General features: G+C 44.1%; 1 protein-coding gene across 1 annotated transcript in view; it reads right to left on the bottom strand.

The window, feature by feature from the left end:
- Positions 1–1251: 1251 nt before the first annotated feature.
- LOC109477558 overlaps positions 1252–16742 on the bottom strand; it is a 17075-nt gene continuing 1584 nt past the window's right edge. The window contains exons 2-15 of the mRNA XM_019778919.1: positions 12815–13046; positions 12011–12247; positions 11272–11720; positions 10623–10956; positions 8080–8280; positions 6947–7045; positions 5725–5897; positions 5089–5281; positions 4717–4926; positions 4365–4530; positions 3878–3995; positions 2952–3272; positions 1987–2199; positions 1252–1503 (exon numbers count right to left, since the gene is read on the bottom strand). Of these exons, the coding sequence (XP_019634478.1) occupies positions 1255–1503; positions 1987–2199; positions 2952–3272; positions 3878–3995; positions 4365–4530; positions 4717–4926; positions 5089–5281; positions 5725–5897; positions 6947–7045; positions 8080–8280; positions 10623–10956; positions 11272–11720; positions 12011–12247; positions 12815–13043 (3192 nt within the window). The 5' untranslated portion in view covers positions 13044–13046 and the 3' untranslated portion in view covers positions 1252–1254. The remainder of the gene's footprint in view (positions 1504–1986; positions 2200–2951; positions 3273–3877; positions 3996–4364; positions 4531–4716; positions 4927–5088; positions 5282–5724; positions 5898–6946; positions 7046–8079; positions 8281–10622; positions 10957–11271; positions 11721–12010; positions 12248–12814; positions 13047–16742) is intronic.

A 16742-nucleotide genomic window follows, 5' to 3' on the forward strand; every position in this document is an offset into this window, starting at 1 on the left:
TTTTTTGAGGGCGACAGGCGAAAATCAATGCGCGCGCGGATGTCATCCATGAAATTGAGTCGTTGTGGCCTTATACTGGCTTTACAGATACAATGTACGATCAAGCTACCAATGTAGATGCATTATTGCCATGGGACAGACGCGCATGTGTCCTACAACATTTAAGCTGTCTTTCTGTGGAAAATCCTGCCTTTATCAGATTCTTGTTGACGATCGGTTCTGTGGGTCCAGCCAGATTAGAAATTCTGCGGCATCAAATTCTAACGACGTCGACCAACGTCGTGCTTAGGTATTCGTCCTAAAGAATTTAAATGACAAAGAATGGACAGTCTGCGTTTACATGGTGAAAGAAAACAATTATTGCCCCCACTTATTTATCGTAACGTTGTAAAGTAACGTAAAACATTGTATGGACGGGAGGTTCTGTGGTTGGCTGGTGTTCGGGAGTACAATGTAGCTCAACGGTTTTCGGGGGAGGGTCAAATTTGATTCAGATTTAACTCAAATACGAATTCAAATCGTATAGAACGGCAGGCAGGGCCTAAATCTGGTCAGACTGCTTCTGAACTTAAGCCAACCTTGGTTGGTTCGTTGTCAGGTCTCAATACATGACGGCCCTTGGATTATTGTCAGCGGTTTGATAGTTAAAACAGTTTAATAATTACGCAGCATCAAAATCGTATGTCGACCACATCAAATATAAATCGACCTGGCTTTGGCGTTACTTAGAATGAGAGTCTAGTAACTAGTTCCTTAGAGTGAGAGTCTAAGGATTTGTAACTGTAACCGTAAACGTAACTGTAAACTTAAGCCCAAATCCTACCCACACAGAAAGACCGTTTGTTACAGAGATAACAAGTAAAACCTGAGATTTTATACCTCCGGGCTTTTTATTGTATATTTTTATATAGGGTTTTAAACAAAGAATTTATCGAGACCAGTCACCCCTCTGTGTGAGGGGTCATATACGTGGACCAGACCGAGAATAGCTTAAACACTTCAAAGGTCAACGGTCGCGACCACTTTCACGCCCGGGGTGTTCTGGGGCTACCAAAAGGCACCATTTTCCCGCCCGAAAACACGTATACAATGAAAACAAAAGGACGTGCATCATCTACAGCCCAATAGCAAAACATATACCGAGTCCCGAAAGAATCCGTCCACTCAAACGCGAGAAACAGCTGCGAACATGAAAATCTAAATCTCTCACAAAACCCTTCCGCGGAAGGATATCTCCTCGCCGGAGGCAAAAATCTATGACCCTGTACCCATCCCAGCTGCCTGTTCGTTCACAGCCCTGCTCAGCTCAGGCTCGTCCTTCTCGAACACGTCATACGTCACCAGCCAGTCCCTGATCCACCGCCTGACGTCATCAACTCCCGTCAGCCCCACGGCGCGCATCTCCGGGCTGCACGCCACGAAGTCGGTGAAGAAGATGTCCGAAGGTTTCACGTCTAGCACCTCGGAGAAGTCAGCACGGAACTTGTCTGTGTTTTCCTTGGTCTGAGATGGAAGAGACATCTCAGTGAGACGAATGAAACATGAAATGAAACATGGAAATTTTACTAAACATTGACCCCCCCCCCACACACACATACACATACACACAATCAAAAGAAAAGCAATGGGATAAAAACTTCGAATTGAAGTTCCTTTGCAAGTGATGCCTGCCAAATAAAATATCTTACTATAACGTTAAAGTTAAAGTTAAAGAGCCTTCCCGCGTCAAGTGACGCATAGGGCGGCGCCCATCTCCGTTCATTAGCCCTGGGCCACACACAGAAGTCACTACAGCAGGGGGCTAGTCCACTGGTAGTGGTGTGTGTTTAACTCCCATACTCTTTCCCAAATGCTGAGTGCTAAGCAGAGAAAGCAGTATGTACCATTTTTAAAGTCTTTGGTATGACTCGGCCGGGGATCGAACTCACGACCTACCGAATGCAAGGCGAACACTCTACCCACTTGGCCATTGCTATAACGACATACCTTAAACGCATCGGGAAAGCGTCCACACTGGTTGATGCAGATCACGAAGGTGCAGCCAAAGGCCTTGACCTTCTTGAGTTGGTCAATGTTTAGCTTGCTGGGATCGCCGGTGAACGGCATGACGAGGATGAAGAAACTGGCCAGTCCCCCACAGTGGTTCACCAGCGTGGCCACCTGAGTATCAACTGTGGTTGTGCCAGGGAAGTCTACAATCTGCAAATCAAGATGATGGGAGAGTACTTAGATGCTATATTTCTGCAAAAATGTAGATACATATGCATCTATTTGCTGCAAGAGCACAGAAACTTGCATCTTTTTGCTGCAAGAGTAAGCATAGACACTATGTAGATGGAATTGGGCCGTTTGAAATGACTATTGGATACCCTGATAGGATTTGCCGAGTGTCTACAAACATGTGTTAAGCTACGGTCACAACCCGCCGTACGTGCTTTTTCTCCGTACGTTTTTTGGGAGGCTACGTCTGCTACGTTGAAAACGTGGGGAAGGAGTGGCGTCAACGCACGTCGCTCGCACGGTTGCGCAAGGTGTAAGAGTGTGGTCTGCACGCCAAGTCTGGCCGTGAGCGGTTGCGTGCACCGTACGTTGCGCAAGTGGTGAGTTGTACGTGCTTACAACGTACGATCTCCGTGCGATTGCAACTTTACCGTAAGGAGGCCGTACTCACACGTGCTTCTTCCGCACGACACGTACGGGGCACGCACGTCGCTCGTACTCGCACGCACGGGTGGTGAATCAGCAGACAGCACGTAGAAAAAGTTTTACATGCACTCAAAGTTCTACGGCGTGTCTGCGTGCTCCCAATCCGTAGGATTCCGTACGGAGGTGGTACTCACCACGCACGGATGCCCTACGTTTGCCCATGTTTTTGCACGTAGACAGCACGCAGAAGCACGTACGGCGGGTTGTGACCGTCGCTTTAGTCATGTATGATTTGAAGTTCTTACCACCATCCTCTCTGTGCCCCGGGCCTTGTAAAGCACGGCTGTTTTGGTGTGCTCCTGGAACCCGATGTCTTTCACCTCCTCCAGTCCCCAAAGCGTCTTGATGAGTGTCGTCTTGCCTGCATCCTGCGGCCCGATCAGACCCACGAAGCAAGTCTTCATGAGTAGCTGACGGAGCCGGAACAGGTCACAGGTCATCTGGCAGCGTCTCACCGCCTCCTGTTGGGACCCCTTAGTTGCTCTGCCTAGCTTCTTGCCCCAAGTAGTCTTGAATGGATGACGTTTTGCAATGGAGTCAAAATCTTTATCTAGACATCCCAGCATCTGAAAGAAGGAAATGCAACATTACTGTCAAGTACCATCCAGATACGCGAAATGCTGTGTTTGCGATGGATAATTGCCATTATCATCAACAACATGCTCTTTTTTTACTGTCCAAACAGTACCCGTGAAGTCGCAGCCCTTAATACGGCTGAATTGATGCAGGGTATCACAATAATCAATACAAATCACAACAATTACAACAATCAAATAATACACATGATACACGTTTGTTCCACAATTATTTTTGTGGAACAATTATTTTTGTGGAACTGTCGCAAGGGTCTGTGCGGCTGCCATTCGGCGCCACCAGGTGACCTCAATACGACTTTCCCCAACCGAAGTTAGGTACCCATTCACACCTGGGTGGAATGAGGAAAGTCGTCCCAAGGGCACAACGTCGGGGCGCATGTTCAGACATGTACCGGTTACGACTCGGAATCGAACCCGGGTCTCCCGGTTCACAGTCGATTGCTCTAACCACTACACCACCCGACGCCACTTGAGGTATTAATCATTGTAAATACTACGTGTATCAGCAGAACCCACGCCTATCAGCATATGGAGACAATGTTGTACCTATATTAGACCCGGTATAAAGCTCTCACCTCATACTTGGTCATGAGAGCTGATTCCAGACTGTACACATCGTCATCCAGTGCCCTGTCACGGATTGAGTTCTCTTCCTCGACATCCTGCACAGATGGTAGCTCTTCAATCAGAGACCTTCAATAAGGTATAGGTATAGTGTAGTTCATACTTATGTCCAGATCATATAGACTGGTTTATTTCGAAAAGAACATGCATACAACATACATATAAGTTGCTAATTGCAGCCCGTAGGCTGAATTGGGCAGCTTTTACAATGAGATACACAGGTAGAATATATTTAACATGTACATAACTTAAGCATAAGCATCAAATATTGCACTAGATTATTGCACTTTTATGTTAAAATTACGGCATTACAAAATCGGTTACAAATTACATGATGTAGCTAAAAACTATTTAGTGGACAGGGAATTATTTATATATACAGAAATTCAGGAAAGTTGTGGAATTAGTTCATTTAATTGATTCTCAACCTGCTCTTACTTGAGAACACCCTTGTAATTACTTTCCACTTTGGCGAAAAATTGATATGTGATGTTGCTGACAACGCTGGCTCCGGACGCTAGAATACCGACGAGACCCGCAGCTATAGCCTGCCCTCCCGTCAGACTGATCGCCAAGGCACCAATGTAAGCAGCACCAGCTCCACCTTGGTTGAGAAAAGATACAGAGTCTATACTCAGCGACTAGAAAAAGGTTTTCGCACGAGCATGTACACATGCTATTTGACTACTGTAGTTGCCTGTGTTACGAAAGGGCTTTAGAAATTCAAGTGGGCACCGCCCCTTCAAAATGGAAGACGTGGGAAGGATTTGAACTTCAAGAAAAGTCTTACCTGTGACTACCACACCAGCCACCGCTGTAAGCCCTAGCAGCGTTGCCAGCACCCAATCCGTAAGACCCATAGGGTACTTCACCTTTAGATGGTTCCCGACTTCTGCAACAATCGCACCCACCACTGGTCGCAGCTTTTCATCCTGAAGGTCCTCTAGGCCACCAGATAAGGCAGCTGCCACCATGTCGAATAGTTCTGGGTTCTTCTTACCTAAACATGTACAGGGCAAGAAAATAAAATCTCGATTTCACAGCACAGACTTAGTAAAGGTGAGAAAATAGAAACAAGAAGATTAGAAAGCGACTGCAAAAATGTGGATAATTTTAAGATCCATCTTAAGGATGGAGTTACTTTGCTTGTCTATGAACTTACCTTTTCTGACGGCACGTCTGCCCTTATCAAGCTTGTCCAGGTACATCATCATGACGTTCCTCTTAAGTTCCTTTTGTCGGCGGGATTCCGGCATCATCATCACTGTTGCCAAGCACCGCTGTGTTGCCTGGATGAGGAGTTCTGGCCTCAACTGCCCAACGGCTAGCTGACCCAACGTACAGCCCTTCAGTTCCTGTAACATACACAATATTCCTTTCTGTAACATACATATTGTCAAAATGCTTATACTCTTATCAAAAAAAATCCTGGATCAACAGGTCATGCAGTTCGGGTTACACCTACTGTAACTTCAGACACTAAGGAGAAGCCTGTCTCTTCATTTATATCAATACAGGAGAGGCCACAAAGGAAATAATGGTCATTTCATGAAGTACATCAGCATGAAAGTTCATCTGAGTTGGTAAATTACATTCTGAAAAACTTAAACTTTTCTCCAACTCAAAATTTGACTCACCAGAAATTTTCGACTGAATCACTCAGTCTTCCTCAGCTATCTGACCCAAATGCTGTGGACACGTGATTTTTCCCACGTGTGACGTCAGCAAAGGGTCAAAGGTTGTCTGAAGTCGATATCGCCCCCCGTCATGAAGTAATTTAGGATAGAACAAACATTACCTTGACTTCTTCTTTCTTGGTCTGATACTTGATCTCCTCAAAGTGAGTTCTAACCGTGATGGTGGGAAAAGGGTCAAATGCCCCATCAGTTAGGTAACACTCCAAGATAACTTGCCGGGAGCTTTTGAAGTTCACAGAGACCGGTTCCCTTCTTGTCTTGTCATACGGAATACCTGAACAATAAATGAGACGATTATGTTGTCATCATCATCCTCTATCATTTTGTTTTTTCTTCATGCAAAATAGTCTGCTCCTTTTGATTGTGCTATTGTATTAAGTGTTGTATTGATTAAAAGGGTCGTCACGTCAAACATGTATCATGTATCTCTGCTTCATGTTTTATTGTCTATAATTGTTTGTGATAGTATCAGTGATGCCATACATTGTAGAGTCAACTAGAAAGGCCAATATTTGCTTTGGAGCAAATACAGCGATGGGTTCACCACATTTTACGACATGGCAGGGAAAGAATGAGAAACACAAGGGAAAACAATGATTTACATTGATATAACTATAATATGAAGTAACATACAACTAAAACAACAGTTGGATAGCTATTCCCTACTTTATTGGTTAGGATTTTTAATTGCATAATGCAAACTGTTGATTTTCAAAATAAAAATAAAAAACGTTCATGCCCCGCATTCCAATGCTGGAGCAGAAAAGCTTGAAATACCTACCAAAACACTTGAATAAAGACATACTGTCAGTATGGAAATGCTCTGTGCAGGTGTTAATCAAGTTAAATCCCAACAGCCAATCAGCAAGAAATGCTCTGTGCAGGTGGAAATGCTCTGTGCAGGTGTTAATCAAGTTAAATCCCAACAGCCAATCAGCAAGAAGTATAGAGGAAAGCTGCATGCCTATTGGTTGATGCCCTGCATTCCATTGTGATGACTCATGCCCAGACGTGGTAAACACGGCACACTAACACAGTAATACATTTGCTATAACACAGCCAAAAAACTCAAATAAAACCATTCTAAAAGCCTGTATCACAAAAATTTAAAAAATGCCTAGGGGTATTTGCCCACTGCACCTCCATACCAAATTTCAGGACCTTAGGCCCTAAAATGAAGAAGCTGAATCCATTTAAAAAATGGCAGGAGAAGAAGAAGAAGAAGAAGGAGGAGAAGAAACATCAGAAAAAGCAATATGGGTTCACCACCACTTCGTGGTGTGGTGAACCCATAATAATACATTATACGCAAGAGATATGTACCTGTGAAAGGATTTTCCTTAGAGAGGATGAAGAAGTCTAGGTTTTCACCATCAATGGTCACCAACAACTTTCCAGTATCCTTATTTCCCTTCTGGCTTGCTAAAATAGCAAACAAAATGTGTTTACCTCAGTCAAAGTATTATAATGAATTGTTACCTCCATGAAAAATGGAGGTATTGTTTTTGGCGTGTCTGTCTGTATGTCTGTGTGTGTGTGTGTGTGTGTGTGTGTGTGTTTGTGTTTCCGCAACTTTGTAGTCAGCATAACTTCAGAACGCCTTCATGGATTGTGATGATATTTGGTATGATGGTAAGTCTTGGAAAGACAAAGGTCAAGGTCAAGTATGCGCCTCCTGGTGGATGACCTTGGTACTGCAGCAGAACTTCCGGTTTTTGTATCTTTTGTCCTGAACAAGCTATGGTCTTGACTTTTTGGTGACAGATAGCTTATCCTGTCAGGAATAAGTGGCGTAAGTTTGGTCTCCCTAGCAGCTTGTTCTGGAACTGCAGGTTAGTTTCTGGTAAAAACTTTCAAAGCCAATAAGTCCAGATTGGAACAACGTATTTTCATCATTTTTGGTGTCTAGGTACCTGAGAGACAGTTGTACATGATTAAATGCAAATTATGCAAATGAGGACCTCATTTGCATAATTAATGAGGAAACTCTATAATTACAGTGTTTCATATAATGGTACTGCTATACATGTAATCTATTTCATCTGTGGCAGGCGTCACATCAAAAGATACCAATTATGCAAATGATGACCTAATTTGCATGATTAATGTGAACATTTGTGACTCCTTATTGGTGAATGCTGGGAATGTTATACCTCGTGACATGTATAAGTTACTTAAAGGTCAGCACCACTATACATATATTATGTTAATGTTGAGGTTATTTGCATAATTAATGAGGACATGTTGAAATGAACTATGACAATGCAAGCCCATATTTCATGGAGGTATGAGATCTCAGAACTCTTGTTTTAATAATTTTTCACAGTTGACATCGGGAAGGTAAATAGCAAAATGAACAGAAAAGGTTGTCACAATATTCATTGTTCAATCCTACCAGTAGTGTAGCTATCTCAATTGATCGTATCCAATAGCATAATTATGCAAGACTCACGTACCAATACTGACAAGGGAAACTTTGCTGACGCGTGGTGGAAAGGCTGTTTCCATGGAGATGTTCCGTTGAACCTCGGGGGCAATGCTGTCAACTACATCGCAGACTGGAGGTGGTGTGAGGACTGTGTCGTACTCCTTTCTGGTTGAGACATTGTAGAAGGCCGTTGCATAACTCACAGCCTTGTGTTCGTGTATCATCTCCGCTGAAGGAAAAAGAGAAGCAAAATGTATAACGTCAAATTATGCTACGTGCTTAGTGTTGCATGTTATATGCAAAGTAAATTCTATATATCTTATTAAGTTAATTCTACATCTATATGCCAATGCTTAGTGTCTTGACCGGTAGACAGGGCTTTTAAGATGAGGCCACACCGATTTAATTTTATGGATGACATCCGCGCGCGCATTGATTTTCGCCTGATCTAAAAAAAAAAGATCACGTCTTCCAAGTCTCTGGCCTGGCTTTAGGCTTGGGTAGTCCATGCGACAGTGAAGCCGGTGGTAACTCTGGAGAATGGCACCCAGGCTACCGAAGCTCCACGACTCAAGAACTCATTAAAAAATTCCGCAAAAAGCCAGCATGTGCTGACCTGTCGTATACATCGCGATGTAATGCGCCAAATTCACAATACCGGCTTTGTATTCCTCCGGTTTAGTAGCATTTTTATTTTGGGCCGGATTTTTCTTTTTTCGCCCTCGCGCACAAGTTTGGAGGTCTTCAGAGGATGTCATCCATAGAATTAAGGCGGTGTGGCCTGAGTAGAAACCATCCAGGAACAGGATACATAACCATGTAGGCACCTACATGTAATTACCGAACCCGACATTCAAATGTTTATGGATTGGCACACCAGTAAATATGTATCGACAACGTTAAACAAGAAGCCATAGGTGACAATTCTCCGTGAAGTATTATATATTGCAACAAAAAGAAGTAGCCATTGGCGACAATTCTCTGTGAAGTATGATAAATCGAACAAAGAAAAATTGTTTAAACGCGCGTCGGCTCAGTCATCTTAAGACGCAACAACCAATCAGAGATGCGAAATGCCGACACGTGACGCGGGATTTGCATACAGTCTAAACAACGGGGAAGGGCGCGCGATGCCCGAAATATTTTTGCGTCAATATTCAGCGCCGTGTTTCAAGAGATTAATACCGGGAAACAAATTCTTTTCTTGTTTTGAACGCATAAACATGCATTTACGCTAATCTAGTATGATTCAGGGTTACTTTTTTTTACCTGCCATGGCCAAATTATCTAAAGATGTGTGTATTGTGTGTACAATCTACAGAAAGAGAAATGTACATCAGGTCCGATCATCCGATTTTCACGTTTCGGTTTTTTGGACTCGGTTCATGAACATATTTTGGTTTGGCTCCTGGAATGTGCGAAAAAATGACTCCCGGGACTGTCTACAGGGAACACTCGCACATTCGCGGTGTATCAGGACAGCGCGACTGGTCGGCATTAGCGCAGTCCCTGTAATTAGTAACAGTTGCACATCAATTCGGCCGAAAGCATGATTGTGTAACACAGGCTACTTCTTCATATACCGGCTCATACTACACGACGCCTTTACAACTAGCAAATCATGAAATTACCCGATCTACTAGTACTGTATGTGCGGTTTACCAGCCCCAGACCACATCCGACCACGAGGCAGAACACATTGATGGGTTGCTCAAAAATATTGTCCATGTTTACAAAGAGCTGCTCCACTAACACTATGTAGCGGCCCAACCCAAAAATATTGGCCATGTGTCGTTGCTAGGACGACCGGCCAGTTGCTACGTGACTAAATACACGCCGCCACTAGGTCGCCACACCCGACCAGTTTGAAATCGATAGGATTACGTCATCGGTATTAACATTTCCTAATGTTGACCTCTGACCACCCCACATTTCCGCCCCATCAGCCCCGCCGCGACTTACTACCGGTGACATAAACGGACGACAACATTTCAACGACATGGGGATGTTTCGAAAATAACCATTTACTCCAATATCAAAACAGCTACGGTAAAAATAAAAAGACGTGCATCATCCCGGACATAATGCCACACCACATGTGAAATTACACAAAAATGCGACGTACGGAAGAATGCGTTTTGGCTGCGAACATCTTCCAAAAAACTTGGCATCTCTTAACCATGGGCAAAAACATCTGGAACCACTTATCAAAACCACCCCGTATCTGCATGAAGTTCGACCCCCCCCCACTGCTATTCCAAACAACGCGTTTTTCTGGACCATTCCAATTCGCCTTGTAATTGTAGGGGTGCGTCTGCAATATTACATTGACCGCGAAAGCTGCAACGGCAAAAATACACATTCGTGCATCAACACGGGCATGCCCGAAGACGGCGTATAAAATTGCGTGCCGATTACACAAAGAGAACCCATGTGTTTTGACTGCGAACACGAAAAATCAGCCGATCACAACACTCCGTCCGGAGGTCCTGACCTCCTTCACGGAGTAACAATCTATGCCGTGAAAAATGTAAAGAATTCAAATGCTTGGTGTATTTCCAAAGTACTCACGAGTGAGGCGTCCACTCTCTGATATGAACCTGTTGATCTGACCTTCCTCTCGTGTATATCCTTCCTTCCATGTTGTGTGGAAACTGCCAGGAGTTTCATGGCACGTGATGAACATGTACCACCCTACAGGTCGGTAGATGGAGTTCAGCTCCTGTAACTCTACCTTGTGTTGCTGTAACAGCCCGTCCAGTTCATCCATGGCACGGGGAAGCTGATCCAAAACGGTGCCAGCTGCAGCAGCTACAGCCGCAACGACAGGGCCGCCAACCACCGAGGACGCCATCTTCAGTATTGGGGTGAGAAATGGCCTTACATCTTTGACGAACTTCTTCACCTGTACAGACATAACAATGGTACGGGAATTCCGGTTGAATAATTATTAAGTTCAACTTATTACTATGATTTCGTTATCAGAAGCACTAGCTGTCACATACAGGTACAAATGTACTATATGCTGGTAGTGGTAGCTACAGCCTTAATTTCCACGTAGCAAATGTACACTTTCTGTAGTTACTAATGGCTACTTCTCCAAGCCGATCATACGGTGGAAAGGCAGTAGCCATTGGCCAGACGAGTGTCCATTATCATCATTGGTGGCCAGTGGATACTGCCTTGCCACCGTACGATCTGCCTGGAGATAAGAGGTTACCTTATCAGATGCTGTTGTCACAGCGGTTTCAACGGCTTCTGCCAGTCGGAGAATGCGTGGTATCGGGTCCTTCTGGTTCACCACGGTCAGCAGGCAGTCGGACAGATTCTCCTTCTCCACGTATGAACGGAGACCCTCGTCCCCGAAGAACGGCGCTCCAAACGCGATGGACTTGATGTTGTCAGTTTTGAGTCCCCTTCTCTTCAGCTCCACCAGCATGTTGAGCGCGACGATGTGTGACACGGCGCCACCCAGGCTGTGTCCACACAGAACTATGCGGTGGTGCTTGTACTTCTTCAGGAAGGGGTCGACCGGGATAGAGGAGGCCAGCTCAAGGAATCCGGCATGACACCGCCCACCCATTGCAGTCTGGCGTCCATCAGGCGCGGCTGCTGCCAGCTGCTGCCAGATGGAACAGTCGGCCATCACATCCTTGAAGCTGCTCGTTCCTGAAATAATATATAACATTGGTGGACGGTATTTCCTAATCTCGAAGCAGATCTTTTGGTGGGGGTAAGACAGTATCAAATTGGCCAGTCTGTAACCACCCTTGGGTGGGGAAATGGATACAGACTGGCCAATTTGATACTGTCTTACCCCCACCAAAAGATCTGCTTGGAGATTAAGTATTTCCTCGTGTTCCTTGCTATGAAAACGATACATTATCTATCCTGTTTATATCATATCATATGATAATACTGCAGTGAATTTGACTTAACATTATATGGTGGTAACGTACCCCTAAAAGCAATAAAGACTGCATTGTCCTCAGTCTCAGCTACCATGTACGACACACGCCCATAGCAGGATACAGAAGTACTGCAGAAGTCATGGCTCTCCAGTTCTTTTGTCAGGAACTCTTGTACGGCGTCTGGTGTCTCCTCATACACGGCCTGACAACACACCAATGCTCGCTGGATGTCCGCTGGCCGCAGGTTGTTTGGCTTAGAGGTGGGAATTGTCACGGTGGCTGCCACTGTGTAACATGTGAGATTATCACACCATAGTTTAGTGTAGGTCCAAGGAACTATACTATGTGCTGTCACAATCATAATTCACAATACAGGATACTAACGTGGCCATTAGCTTGAAAGACGGAAACTGTGAACTTCGATTTAAACCAAGCATAGAAAGAAAGCGTTTTTGATAACTAAATCTTTGACATGAAAGTCGTATAAAACAAACACTGAAATGACAAAACGTCTATTTCATTTCATGATCTGTATTCTTCAATTTTTCAGTGATGATTGTAAATGGCCAGTCAGCACCAAGGCTGAGGCTGTTTGGCCTAACTGATAGCCAGATCGAGGGACAAGACAGGCTTATGCTGCCTTGCAGCTGAGTTATATCCACAACGAGCAACGATAGTAAGTTTTTTTTAGCATTTTATAGTCCCCTGCAACGCAACGTACTTTCGTCAAATATGGCCTTTTCAGTACACAAAATATCGATGGCCATCGATAGCATGAATTGTAAGACTGTCACTACTAACGTTAAGAGCTTTAATTAAATGACTACATTAAGTTATTTGTCAAGCCTTTACCTGACTGGGCAGCTGAGAACTCGTACTCGGCCCTCGGCTCCAGGTCGGAGTACGGTTCCTCGGGGCTCCCCTCGGCGAACACGACGTCCTGCGTGTCCACTCTCGTCAGCAGCTGCGGAGGCTCCCTCAGCCCGAACACCATCACAAGCCTGGCCGGTGTGGCATGTTTCAGCTGCAGAACCCTGCGCGTTCCGCTGTCAGTGTGCACAAATGTCGCCTTCTCGGTCATGTTCTGGAAAATGAAACCAGTATTACATCAAGGTAGCAGAACACAGTTTTCGCCCTATGGGGATTTCTATAGTTAAGGACCCCAAGATGACTCACTTCGACGCGGTAAGAATTATAGCAGGGTGCACTTCACAAATACGAAAATCGAATATGTTTCAGAAGAAGGTACAAACTACAAAATATCTAGAAACCAAAAAATCCTGTAGGCGTATCTGCTCGTAACGTACACTTTGAAATCGCCCTCTACGGACGTGACCTGAACTGCAGCCGACTCACCCGGAAAGCCAGTTGCGCAATACGGCGCATTTATACACGAACTGCAAAACCTTCACAATTCAAATCATACACTCTCCAACCCGATACATTCCTACACCACACAGCACAATTTACATCTGGCTGACGCTCTTATCAGGCTTTCTACCCAGCCTTCAAGAATATTCGCTGCACTACTTTCTATACCCGCGTCACAGACCCCCGGGAGTCGCCCATTAATACTGTGTTCTGCTACCTCAAGGAAGTAGATTTACATGGCTACGGCACAACGCCGACAGGTCATGTGTACCGTCAAAGGTGAGGGGTCATGTAGGGAATGTAAACATCCGATACACTGTCATATAGGTTAGGCCACACCAAGTAAATTTTATGGATGACGTCCTTTGGAGACACTAAATCTAATGCGAGAGGGCGAAAAAAAACAAGAAGGGCCCCCCAAAAAACAAGATGCCTAGATTAGAAATATACTAAGAGACGACAAATGTTAGGACACAAATTGAATGAGGTGACACAGTGTAACAAGCAAGAAGTCTTTTATTCATCATCAAAACAGCAATAAATCAGGTGGAACAGTGGACAGTGAAGAATTTTTTGTTATTGACAGGATGGTCCTGTCAATAGACACTTTCTTCGCGTTACTGTTTTCACTGTCGTGACTCTATGGTCATAGTTACAGGAAGCGGAATTTCTTTTTTTTTTTTCTAGGAACAGGCCAAAATCAATGCGCGCGCGGACGTCATCCATAAAATTTACTTGGCGTGGCCTTAGGTTATAATGGGAAAGAAATGGATAGGGTCACACCACCTAATGCATCTGAAAAGATCTCTAGATCGTAACGTTATGATTAGCGTACCCCAGTACACTCCTGCATAAAACTGTGCACAGGGCATTGCCTGAGGTTGAGTCGCAGTCTCAATTTTGGCACGGAGGTAGAGTGGGCCAATACCCCCAGGCGTTTTTTTCATTTTTTTGATACATGCCTTCACGGTGGTCAAATCTGGGCTGCAAAGTTCCCACATGTCATAGAACCCGAACTGTGTTCGATCGTGTTCGATCTGGGCAATTCGAATCGAACCCGCGTTCTATTTGACCTGTCTATTTCGGGGTCACCTGCGGTCATTTACAATAAAGCGGCAAAACAAGCCTGTCTACCTCCGTGCATTGCAACAGATAAAAAACAACACTTTTCTATAGATACAAGCAGTTTCCTGGACAGTACATGTCCGCTATTATTTTTGGTGGACATGTAACATGTAGCGAAGCTACTGTCGTATCCTTGAGTGACCTTGAATACTGTAATGATTCTTTACACCAGTATGAATTACACAATGCACACTTTCTGGCGATAAGACATGTCTCCAAAACTCGTTCAAACCTGGAAACATGGAGAGTCAAACATACCCCATTTACGGCTCAAAATGACTGTAACGGTTGTCCCGAAAATCGTGTTTTAGGGATTTTTGAAAAATGGCCTCAATTTTGAATTATGGGTAATTTAGTGAGAAAAATGTCAAAAAATGTAATTTTTTCACCAATATGTCGACAAAAACTAGACTTAAAATCAGAAATTAACAAATCCCTAAAACACGATTTTTTGTCTTATTCCTAGTCTGCGAAAAATATAAAAATCGGGGATCTGGGGTAATATACGTAGCCAGGTTTGAACGATGTTTGCCTAAAAACGTGATATGACTTGTGCTCGGAAACTCGAAAATAATCGTCTTTCTGAGCGAAATTTTAAAAAATCATTGATTTAACATAAAAAGCTAACATTTAAAGGATGTTAAGACGATAATTTCATTTTAATTTGACGAAATTTACCCCTAAATATTATTTGTGTATTTTCAAATATTTTACAGGTAGTCCAAAACAGGCCAAAATAGCGTCTTGTAACCCGATACCTTTTCGAACGCGCATAGCAATGGGAAAGAATGCCGTAGTGACAGACCGCCGTGCTTTGAAAATTTTTTATGAAGGTTTTTTGGGGCATTTTTCGCCAAAAAATGGATTTTTGGATCCTGATCCCTGGTTTTACAACCAAATGATCTGAAATTCGGTATAAGGGTACCTTGAACATGTGTCTACAGAATAGCAGTCACATATTTGGCATACAGCACTTCCAAATGACTCATTTGGGGGACTTTGATGGCTATTTTCAACACAAAAAGGGCCAAAAGTGCTATACCCGTTCCATGTTCTATCTAAAGAATGGCACGTTCCATCTGCCGTTGGCCATGGAACACGTGTTCGATTGCGGGTTGCCTGGGGTCACATTGCACGTAAGTCGTGCGTAATGACCCACACATTCAATTTTATGTGCCTAAGACCTTCAAAATGTATCAAATCTCATCATTGTTAGTATTTGCATACCTGTAATAAGATTAGTAAAGCTTTCGAGATTCAATGTGCTTGTTCTTGCATCTTTGTTCTCAATTACATACTATTAGCTACTATATAATTCATTTATTTGAGAATCTTTGCCAGTGTTACACTGTGGTAAGTTTGGAATAGTCCACTTTTGCGTGGGAGGGAGATGGACTGAAATATGCTGTATTTGCTCCCAAGCAAATGTCGGCCTCTCTAGTTTTAAACGATTTTTTGACACGGAATTTGTAAGGTATGATAAAGGCCCCTACGTAAGGCCCCTGTCGTGCATTCAAAACGCCCCTTTTGAAGTCAGCATAGCAGACCTATTTACGTCAATTTAAGGTACCTTTTTTTGAAAAGATTTTTGACACAAAAATGATGCCATACAACGTACACTCTTATAGTACCGAAGCTGGCCGAAATCCGACAGATGCAGCCCGTCGGCGACAAAGTAATTCGGGTTCTTCTGCCATAACTTGCAATGCCGCCATGTAGTGGCTTTTGGGATGAGGTCAATGAGGGGACAAAGTGTCTCCCTGAATTCTTGGAGGCGATCATGGAAGTTAGGCATGTATGGAGGTAGTTTGGACCGCCAGATCGGTTCTCCGACGATAACTGCATGTACTGACGGAATTTCTGTAATAGTGCTCGTCAGAGACGCCAGATAGTGTGCTATCCTACTAGGGGAGAGGTAAGGCCTACAGTGTACATAAATCATTGTGACCTAGTTCCAGATATACTATGTTGGGGCGGCTGTCTCTGAGGATTGGGAGAATGTTGGATCTATAGCGAGGTATCGTACAGCCGGAGAGACCATTAAACTGTATGTCTACATCAGATAGCCAGAAGTCGGGAGACACGGCCCTCCCGCTAGCCGTGGACTGAGTGCGTTTTCTAACAAACGAATGGAGGCGCGTTACAAAGGAATGTCCAGAAATTGAGAGGGTAGGAGTGGGATCCATGAGAGTTTACCCTGGAAAGCCAGAGTACAAGCGGGTCGCGGCTGATTTCTTATCGGCCCGCCAAGCACATATACCCGCGAAACACGATCCAGCCGGCC

Source organism: Branchiostoma belcheri, unplaced genomic scaffold, assembly GCF_001625305.1.
Source record: "Branchiostoma belcheri isolate BF01 breed outbred unplaced genomic scaffold, Haploidv18h27 scaffold1, whole genome shotgun sequence".
NCBI lineage: Eukaryota > Metazoa > Chordata > Leptocardii > Amphioxiformes > Branchiostomatidae > Branchiostoma > Branchiostoma belcheri.